This window comes from Echiichthys vipera (assembly GCF_963691815.1).
Source record: "Echiichthys vipera genome assembly, chromosome: 1".
Taxonomy (NCBI): Eukaryota; Metazoa; Chordata; class Actinopteri; order Perciformes; family Trachinidae; genus Echiichthys; species Echiichthys vipera.
Window position 1 is genome coordinate 30364364 of NC_139826.1, and position 11353 is coordinate 30375716.

An 11353-nucleotide genomic window follows, 5' to 3' on the forward strand; every position below is an offset into this window, starting at 1 on the left:
AACTTCAGTCTCCACGCGCAGTTCTGCTGAGTTGAGCATTTCCCCAATCAGGGCGGAGGATAAGTGAAACTTAAGGAAGAGCGTCATTACCACCGCAATGTAAACTCCCCTAACTCTTCCAACAAGACAATATTTTATATTAGCCTGTTGGTGTTGTTATTATTATGAATTATGATTATACCTGTTTATTGACTGATGAAATGCTATACTTTTATGATTTGGAAATTCATATTAATATTTCCATGTTCATGAACTTCCCTCATTAATCTCTGTTGTTATTTCGTGTCATCAGCAGGGAGAGGAGTGTGAACCACGCGCTGCTGCGCTCTGGAAACGGGCAGGGGAACCCGCGTCGTTTCAATTAAAACCAGAGGAAACAATGTGACGGACTCATTTTACTCCTGTGATAGGGGGTCCACCGGGCAGGACCGGGGACTTTCACCTTCTCTCAGCAGAATAAGGAGACACGTCCACAATGATTCAGTCTACCTCGTGGTAATCTTATTTCAGCAAAAGTATTATCAGCAAGATGTACTTGAGTATTAAGTAAAATCATGCAACACGGCTACATTTATATATATATTATTGAAATATTATTACTGATTTATTATTGTGTAGACATGTAAGCTGTATTTTAACATTGTCATGGTAGAGCTGATTGGGACTTATATACTGTCGGGTAGTTTATGTCACAAGATAAATCTGAAAAATATAATTATGTTTATGATTTTAGATGTTGATCTATCATTGCTTAAAGCTTATCAAAGTTATTCAAATAAATCAAGAGTAAATGCTCTTTGTTTGAACTGAGAACAACTTCAAAGACACTGCTTCATTTTGTGTAGTGTGACAACCCAAAACCACTGCTGTAGTCCAGTGATACCTACAGCATGAGTCGAGCAACACTGAAGCCTACACTTCCCACAATGCAACCGGCAGCATCTTTTAATTGTTGGCATCATCATGGGTTATTTTTAGAGGCTTGACGAAGCTTCTCCACAGCAGCAGACTTTATGCAACTGTTTTCACAGACTGAGTGGTAATAACATGACCTTTATGTTTAGAATAAATGGAGTTTCCCTTTAGAAACAACAAGGTGGCTCATATATTTCCACGTAATACATGCAGCTACATAGCCCAGCACATCAGCCATAACCACACAAACACAGCAGCTGACAGAAACACCAGAAGCACCTTTAAAGTATGACAATCAGCACTGACCGCAATTGTTCTTCTGAAAAAATTCCACTAGGTGGCAGAACAACATCAAATAAGTTGACATAAAATGCCCTCATCATGCAAACAATGTTCTATTTGTTCCTCAAACATGGAGCAAGAATGTATTTCCAGCCACTTGATTAGCCATTTTTGGTTTAGATGTGCTTTTCACCAAGTCTTGAGACAAATCTCTACCTCCTTAGCTGACAAATGTTCTACTTTCTTCACCTGTGACTTGAAAACTGTTTCCTATTTGGTGCCTGTGCCTTCAGGGAGCTGATGAGAACATCTGAGCAAAATGTACAATCAAAACAATATAAAAGAGACTAAAAGCTAACCTTTTCACATTAAAATATATAGTATATTTAATATAAAAACATTCATTTATACAGGTTAAAGTAGGACTACTGGTAGCCTACAACAGAAATGACAGAAAAGTTCAAGAATATTTTGCCCAATGGCAGTGAACACTTTCCATCTTTCCCTGCAGAGCCCACTCCTGATTGGTCTTTTTCACAGAACACATTCTGACATTTCACAGAAAGAAAAGCACAGGTGTAAAGACTCAAATGAATGAGGGCAGAATTTAATTTAGTTTTCAGGAGCCACATTACAGAAAGATGCCTAAGCAGCACCCAGGGGGCAGCAGGTGGAGGCAGAGTTACGTGACTTTTTCACAGATCGTCTGTCTCATATTGCTGTCGATATATAGTGTGGGATATACTGTACAGTATAATATAAATATCTTTTCATTGGAAGTTGCTGGCTTCTGCTTTAAAGATACAAACACCTGTTTTTTCCACAATGACAAGTCAAAATGTATGCTAAGAAAAAGGCTTCTTCCGTAAATGAGATGTATTCAACCAATCAAGAGCTGCTGAGGTGTGGTCCGAGTGGGGGAGAGATGGCAGAGCAGCAGAGCTGGAGCTCACCAGGAGTGGGCACTACTACGCTATATGAGGTCTGTTCGGTGGGAGAATTAAATTATGGTGGTGAAGAAGGTAAAGGACAAGTAGGAAGATCCTCAAAAACTATTTAAGTGTTAACTGTGAATCCAGTGATAGCTTTAAAATATTTAAACATCTAATGAATTACTACATTATTATTATTATTATTATTATTATTATTATTATTATTTAATGAATTCTCTTTTAGAAATAGTATTAAAGCTGTCAACTGTCTTGTAGTATGACTTGACTTAAAATATATATCTGTAAAATAAACATTTATTTTGACTAAATACTTTAACAGTTATCATTCTGAGTGGTTGTCTGAGGTAAAAGCCTTATTCTTGGTGAATGCTGCGGGGCAGGTAGGTAATAACGTAGCTGTTTCCAGAAGGAGGAGGAGAGCGGCCTGGAGCTTATGCCCTTCCAGGTGACACAGTCTCCAGCCTCGTCGAGAAGCTGTAAGGCCTCTGGTAACGAGTCAGATCTCGACACTTTTGTTGTCTCAGTTTTAACGAAAACCAAGCGAGTCTGCCGCTCCACAAGCGCTGCATGAATGGCACTCAGCAGGCCAGTTCCTGGACCAGGATCTGGAGAGGTGGGAACCAAAACCACCGTTCGACTTTGCTCTATACAGTCCAACACTGCCTCGGCTACCGCTGCAACAAACCAGAGTTCAGGTTACACATTAGCTTCATTAAGATTTATAGGTGCATTTTCTTTAAAGTAGGCAATAGTTTAAGTATGTACCTTTCCCTGGTAAGACGTCACGATCATAAAGACAGAGGCTGTAACCAAACCTCTCTTCCAAAACACTCTCCAGCCATTTTCTGTCATCTTCATGTAGTGCTGCGTCTGTGTCGCTCTTGTAACACATCAAAAAGGCATCGTAGCTCTTTCCATCTGAGCAAACAACAACAACAGCTTTGGTAGAGACAACATGGCTGTCTGCTTTTACCATACAGTTTCTGGGAAAATGATGCACCTATTACACAAAGGTTATTAAAAAAAAACAACATGAATCCCACCTGAGGATCTGTGACGGCAACAAAGAGTGTCTCTCAGGAAAAGAGAGATGTCCATGTTGAGCTTCACATAAACAACAACTGTTACAACAATCACCACTACCACCACGGCCACAATAGTGAGAGCCAGGGAGAAGGAGGAAGAAGAAGCTGTAGGGATATAAAAGACAATTAAGTAATACAATTATAATTCATTTTAAGTAACAGACTCCAGATTAAACGCCCCTTTACTTTGAACATGTGGGTTAGAGATGTACAAGTGCAACTCAGTGAACCCCAAGATCATCAATTTTCAGTTTTATAAATTGAACACAAAAATGCTGCAAACAACCAAATGCAATAAAAAAAATGTAGTAAAGTTGAAGTTCTGCCTATCCATTTATTTTAAAATACCTTTTTGGGCCAACTTGATGGTGACAGAGCTTGAGTGTCCGGATACAGAATCCAGTGTGCAGGTGTAATTTTTGGACAGATCCCCCTCTGACACTTTTTTGAAGACTAGCGATGCTGTCATCTTTATTTCTCCATCATTATTTTCCCTGTAAATGAAAGAAATTGACGAAGGAAGATCCAGAAAGACATTTGTTAGCTGTGAAACTTTTGTGTGCCTTCGTTATTACAGATAACATTTGCACCAAAATGTTTACCTTGTGAAATTGTAGAAAACTGGTAAGCTATTGTTTGCTTCCACAAAGGATTTCCCGCTTACCCAGAAGACCTCATCAAAGTCTGAATACACAACAGCTTTACAATCAATCACCACTGTTGAGCCTAGAAAAAAGTTTACACAAGATTTACAATTAGTTCATATTGAAGCTATAACAAGTGTGTATGTGTGTGTGTGTGTGTGTGTGTGTGTGTGTGTGTGTGTGTGTGTGTGTGTGCATCTACACAATAAGACAGAGACTCACCTAAATCTACATGAAATGCATCACTTTTGCTTGGTGAAAGTATCACTGATTGTCCAGATTTTTCTGTGCAACAAAAGAAGCAAACGTGAACCGGAATCCAGTTAATTGCCAAGTAGGTTTTCATGTACAAGGAATTTGCTTAGGGTGTATTTTGGTGCAGAGCCAAGAAACATTATATTATAATATATAGAAACAGAAAATCACATACAATAAAAAAGTAACTTGAAAAAACATCTATGAAGATAAACCAATCCCTAAAAAATGTTTTTCTCACCCTTTGGTTGGACATCAAGCACCATTGTAAAGGTCATGTTATATATTTGGCCGTAATGAAGGTAAGATCTGGTACAGGTGTAGACACCATTGTCATTCTCTTCCACGTTTGGGAAGTAACCATCTATTGGCAATGACTCGCCCTCCTACAAGATAAAAATGAATATTTTCTATCAAAAAACTTTATTAGACTTGGGAAAAACATAATGATGTAAAAGAAAAACCATGTATGTGCCATTTTCAATTAACAATGAAGTCTTGTTCACACTCTGCTCTGCAAAATCTACTGTGTTTACGTACCTTGTGCCATATAATGCCGTTGGTGGTAATATTCGGGATGTTTACAGCAGGTACGTTGACATCAGGGCAATACAATTTGCAGGCCTCTTGTGTGTAACATGTTGTAGAGTATTGTGTCATCTTTTCATACTCTCTGGACTGTGTTGTGCACACTATCAGCCTGAACCAGGACTGGCTCCTGGTAGTCCTGTAATGTCATAAAACAAAAGGTTAAAGTTTCACTTTACATTTGACTCACAATGACTATGAATATAAAAGAAGAGATGGCACTAAGAATCTGTTAAATGACAAACTTTCCTCTTAGCCAGTGTGCCATTTCTAGATATCTTATAGTTTGGGTATAATTTGACAAGGTCTGTATCGCCACATTACAACAGACAAGGTTTCGTGCTGCAACGAACTAAATCACCCCAAGACTCGCTGGATGGAAGAATAGCGCACTGGAACAAAAAACATTTTAACCACGCTTTTGCTCTCGGGATGGGAATATCGGTTGGTTCTCAGAGAGTCAGGATTCCTCCTAATTACTTTGGCTATCCTCTGACTCTTCATCCTGTGGTTTTGAGTGAAATGTCTTTGGGATTGGAAACTTCTTGATGGATTGCGATGGAATTTGGTTCAGACAGTCACATTACCCTCAGGGTGAATTGAAATCCAATACTTTTCATCATGTGCCACCTTCAGGTGTCCACAAAGTTGTCCAACCCTTTGGTTTATGACCAAATATCTGAAAACGTAAAAGTAATCTGTACCAGAAACAGGATCAGCATTTATTCCATCCTCTAGCCAATGGGCTTTCCTGACCCTAACCATTCAAGGTGAAAGCCCAACCTCAACCACCTACCCTCACTGGTAAGAGAGCAGCCACATCAGCTTGGCATCAACAACATCTTGTTAGTATTGTGACATTGGCATCTCAGAGCTGTTTTGCGTTACTGTAGACTCTTAGTCTTGTGTATTCTTTAATAAATACAGTAGCTTACCATAATGGCCTGCAACGGTTCAGTGCAAAGATAAGTTAGATATGAAAACAATCATCAAAACAAGTCAAAACTAGGATCAAGTATCTAATATTTTTGAATTCAGCAAATATATAAACCATATTTGTGTTCATTAAGAGTTAAATTAAAATAATAAATAAATAATAAAATGTTAAACCTCATCCATCAGTGATCATATAGTTTAAGCCATAGCCAAAATAATCCCTTAGGAGTAAAATGTGTTTATGCCTGAAGTATCTATGGCACTTAAACAGTCTTGTTCAATGTCATTTGTGTTTTTTGGGAAAATAAACTGTAGAGGAATGCTGTTTATCAATTTGTTTGGACTTTACCCCAGAGAGCATGAGTAATTCCCCTGATGGTTTACAGACACACTGAGAATCACAAGGCTCCTTCCATGAACCAGCACGCCCATCTGCCTCTGCTCAGCTGATGACATGTTGGTCAGATCCATCTCCTGGGTGGTGTGACTGGTCCAGGTCAGTTTGGCATCACCATGGTTAAACCCTCTAAAAGGGGAGCAATACAGCGCCACCATCTCACCGGCCTTGACATATATCTCGCTGGGTCTCCGGGGACACACACCTGCGAATATGTCACATATTTTTCGTTACATTTATACTTTGTAAAACTACAATATGAACTTGTTTGTGGATACATTACTGTATGCTCATAGAGATTGCTGAAATGTGTCTGGTTAGTCTTGTAATCAAAATATCTGTTAATGGAAAATAGAGGTGCTGCAGGGATGACGTGTTTTTGTATCATCGTTGTTAGCATTGCATTCCCTCGACAAAAAGTCAATCGGATTTTTGCATTGTATTTTGGATTATTGTAGAAAAATAAGCTCTGTGGCGAACAAATGTTTAAGACACAGTTTGTTCAGCAAGATCATTTTCATAAGTAAACATCACTTTTATGATTTTTGAAGCATAAAAGCAATCACCAGAAATAAAAACCAACTACACCACCCCAGCCACTTGTTAGCAAAAGACACATTCAAGGTTCAAAATTTACAAAACATATTTAATCTCATAGAACAAAACTTTAAAATCTAATAAACGTGTGTCAACCACAGACCTTAGCATCTAACCAAAGCTGTATAAGATGTTACTAAAAGGAATAGTTGCACATTTGCTGGATGGAGACTGACACCAATCTCACGTCTGTACGGAGAATATGAAGCTAAAGATGGTTAGCTTAGCTTAATTAGCACCAAGACTGGAAAAAGGGGGAAAAACAGGGATTTCGTTCAAGATGAATTCTTGGTCCTGAAATCTTGTTGTCACTGGGATGTTGCCAGGCAACCAAGAGAAACTCTAAGAAGTCACTGCACTTAGCTAGGGAGTAGTCCTGCAAATAACTTCCTGAAAAACTCCCAATTGTAATTTTGACACTTTGTACAGATTTAGACAATTGGATATAAAGAAATGTGTTAATTTGGGAGATTTAAAGGTGCTGGTTTTGTTACCTTTGGACAAAGCTAACTATGTCCTTACTGTAGCTTTATATTTATCGTACACAGATATGAAAGTGGTATCAATCCTGAACATGTCAAACTATTCCTTTAATGTTGAGTCACGGTAAATGTGATTATTCTAACCACCATTGATTCACGTTTCAGCCACAATGACAGAAGTAGCGTACAAACCACCGTAGTCCACACACAGACAAAAGTGTTTGTTCCTCTTGTGTTTGGATGACAAACGTATTATGACCTATGAGTCCGACCTCATCCCAGTTTCTAGATTGATACCTAAGTTAGTCTTGTGATTCCCTCTAGGGAAGTTAGTCAGCTTGGTCAACTGAGTAAGGCTTGGTTCATGCTATTTAGCATGTTTCATAACCAAAGCATTTTGCAATGATGGATTGCTGATCATGTGTATTAGTCTGAATTTTAAAATCGTTGATGACCTCTGAAAATATTTGGAAACTCAAGATATGTTCCTAAAGATGATTTAATGCATGCTATTTTATTATAGAGCCATGTATCTGTAACACAAAATTGACATTATTATTACAATTAACAGTGGTGAAATGGATGTAGTGTCCATTAATCGTTTCACAATAAAACCAGTAGGGAAAAAAAGGCTAACAAATATTTATTCATTAAATCAAGATTTATATCACATTTTTGTCAGTATTTCCCAGCTCTAAAGAACAATAGTTCCTAGTAATATAAAACTCAATTAACACAATGTGGACACAGATAAGGGGTGTAAGTTAACAAGAACTGATGAAGCCTCTTGGATGAGAGGTGAAACGTCTTCCTAGACAAATAACCACTCCAGTTGCTTTTGACTGAAATTGCTTTGAGGATAACGATGACCTGGACGAATGAGAACATTCACAGGCTTGGTGTAAGTTAAGTTAATCACATTAAGTGAATTAACCGTTGTGAGACGATAAACTTTTGTTAGCAGCCGTCACAGTGTTGGCTACAGATTTGATGGCACTGACTGAAAAAAACCCACCGCCACAAAAAAAGTTTAATTGATGTCATTATCTATGAAAAATAATAATTACCTTTGTAAATGCAATTCAAGACCTGAATTTGGTGCTTTTCGAGACCTTTCAATACCCTGGCAAAACTATACCAATCCAAAAATTTAAAAATACCCGATTATGTATGTTAAAACTCCTACTGCCCTCGATTTACTGAAGTATTAACAGCAAATGATCAAATGATAAAGGACTCATAATGCTGAAAATCAGCCCCAGTCAATGCTATATTATTGTCACTATTAATGTGATGTACTGTTGGAGTTTCTCGAGGTAGAACTAGTTTTAAAAAAAATTGTTTAGTCCAGTGTTTCTCAGTCTACAGTACAGTTTACTGTTCAAGGCCCCTCCAAAGGTTCACAGGATACATCTGAGAGGTCGTGAGATGATTAATGAGGGTAGGAAGTCCTGATAAATAAATCGAGATTATTTCAGGGCACTTTTTGTTATTAGATCATTTTAGCTGTCTGGGTTATTTTTAACAGTCATGACTGGTCATGACCCTTTGGTGGAAATACTAACAAGTCATAGATATCTGCCACATGACAAGTGGCCTGAACAGAGAGGTATGTTTTTGTGTAAAATACTTAGCAAATACTGGCAACTAGTAACTACATCTTGCAAATAGGGTACATGTACTTCAGTAAAATGATAATATTTCCCTTGGAATTGTAGTACAGTTCAAGTTAAAGGAACATAAAATGGAAATACTCAAATGGTAAGTGACGTATAAGTATAGTTTAAAATCAGCACTGCAGTAAACGATAAGTTACTTACAACAACTAACTATTTATTATAAGTGCATTCATGTAGGACTTTACATTTAATAACACCTAATGAAACTAGATTAAATGATGATTATCTCCACTTTAAATGTTGAATATTAACAGTCTGAATTCACCTGTTATAACTAACAGATTTACACATTCAACACGTCTAATGACATACTGTGACGATGAAGCGCTCATTCTCTTACCTGTCAATAAGCTGAGGAGGAGAATCAGAAGTATTTTTGCCATCACGATGACAACACTTTGCATGAAGCATCCAGAAGACTCTGCCCTCTCAGTAACATCTCAGTCTTTATAAGCAGCAGGCTCAGTTCTGTAGAAGTTCACATGACTTGAACTTTTACTTATCTGCTTCAAACCAGCTCAAGCCTACTGGTGGGCGATAACTGAAACTGAAAGCGGAGCTAGAACATAAACACACCCTGAAAAAAACCCTCTTGGAGTCAATAATATAAACACAGTTCAAACAGCCACATAAATACTAATGATTTCTAGGTTATTTAAAGCAGACATAACCTATGACTTTATGTGTTTATAAAAGATAATTATAATATAAATATATAAATAAATAACACAAGTCTTTATTAATAATAATAGTAATAATGACAAGATTATTTATTAAAGACACAGGCACACATTAAAGACACCGAAAACAAAAGAAATACCCTAGCAGAAATTAACATTGAAAAAATACAAATATAAGTAGCAATATTTCGTGGTGCCTTGAATTACAAACAACCAAGTCAATTTAGCAATTTAGCTATCTTCATTTGAGAGGTCTTGATGATTGGCGGCTGCTTAAGATGCTCAACGCCGTCCCAGATCCACATAAAGCAAGGGAAGTCTGTCTGTCCTGCACATATCTCGAGAACCGTTCATTCACTCTACTTCACACTTGGCAGGTGTATTGTTGGAGACCCAAAGCAGTGCTGTGTTGGTGCAATTTGGCCAGATGGTGGCGCTATAGCAAAGGACTTTACATTTTTTCGCCCGTAACTTTTAAACCATCTTTCCATCTAGCTACGTAAGCCCCACCCATTTGCGTCTTGACCAGTTTTCTCTCATTTTGAATCATGTCCAAATATTTTTTTTCACTTCTCTTACAAATTGTGGAGTTTTATTTTAGATCAGATCAGTCTGGTAACCTGCGGCAGAGAAAATTTGGAGCAGGTTGCCGAAGCGACAGAACCAATCAGCGTTGGTTTTGAGGCAGTGTGACGCAACGAGAAGCGACAGTGTAAACAACATGGCGGCTTCTGCGGATGAGATGAGCGCATTACTGTGTGCAGACCGTTTTAGAGCAAGCCGCTCGCTAAAACTTTTTCCTCTTTGATCCTTCTGTTGGAATATGGACCAGGCGCCTGATATTGTGCCTTTTATCCGTAAATTCACAAACGGCAAATTTCCTTTACCGACCTGTTGTTTACTTTGCCTCGACGCTCTGTTAGTACGTCATATGCTTCGTTGATCTGATAGGTTGATTGGGTAAGTCTATCACAAACATAGGTGGTGATGGACAGATCATTTATCCAATCAGCAACCAGTATTTCCGCCTCCAACCGTGAGTTCCCAGATGGATATGCAGAACAAATGCAAATTATGTAAATCAATCCATCTGGGGGTTATGTGACAACACTGCTAGCAGCTCTGAACAGGCACTGTACTCATTTTTCACTTGTTTATACTTTTTTTTAAAGGAGGCTGTTGTTATGTGTGCTATGTAGCCTAATTTTAAAGAGACAGGCGCTAAAACGGAACGTTTTAGACAGAGTGAACACAGCTATACTCACACAGACAGTATAAGAAAAATAATGGGTTTTTTTTAACATTAAAACACGTAGTTTTGTTCTAGTAGAAACCCCAAATGCAACCATGAACCTAAAAATGACCATGATATGGGACCTTTAACTTACTTATTTGTCAACAATAGATAGAGTGACAGCGGTAGTGGAGGTATTCCAATTAAATCTGCATGGGTTTTATCAGTATGAGGCTTTTTTTTTAATATACATATGTTTCTTTTAATGTTTAGCCTATAACAAAGAACAGTACTGCTGAAATAAATACATGTGTGTGTGTGTGTGTCCAGTGCGTCCAAAATAGGCCTACGACGCATTCTGGTTTCCAAGTAGCTTTCAGGTGTCCGACATAATGATGACAACTACAAGGTGAAACCCAAACCTTCCTTGTTGTAGTTTCGTGTCAGCCGCAGTGACAGACGCATTAGTGCGCTGCACAGGAAACCCAGACTGGTGCGGGAGTGCATTGCTACGGGCAACCGCAGCTCTCAGGTGCTCGTGTGGCAGGTTGCAGCCAGGTAGGGAGAGACGACCAGAGGACATCAGTAAAGAAACGTTTTTAAAAGCTTTCATCCTTCTCAGACGG

General features: G+C 38.2%; 1 protein-coding gene across 1 annotated transcript; it reads right to left on the bottom strand.

Annotated features, from left to right (window-relative positions):
* Nucleotides 1–2462: 2462 nt before the first annotated feature.
* LOC310951947 (interleukin-18 receptor 1-like) lies at nucleotides 2463–11234 on the bottom strand (the record flags this gene model as incomplete). Its single annotated transcript, XM_083920433.1, has 9 exons — nucleotides 2463–2824; nucleotides 2916–3068; nucleotides 3194–3340; nucleotides 3584–3729; nucleotides 3838–3961; nucleotides 4376–4520; nucleotides 4675–4861; nucleotides 6008–6260; nucleotides 11150–11234. 9 exons carry the CDS (start codon nucleotides 11232–11234, stop codon nucleotides 2463–2465), a joined length of 1602 nt encoding a protein of 533 aa, XP_083776559.1.
* Nucleotides 11235–11353: the final 119 nt, after the last annotated feature.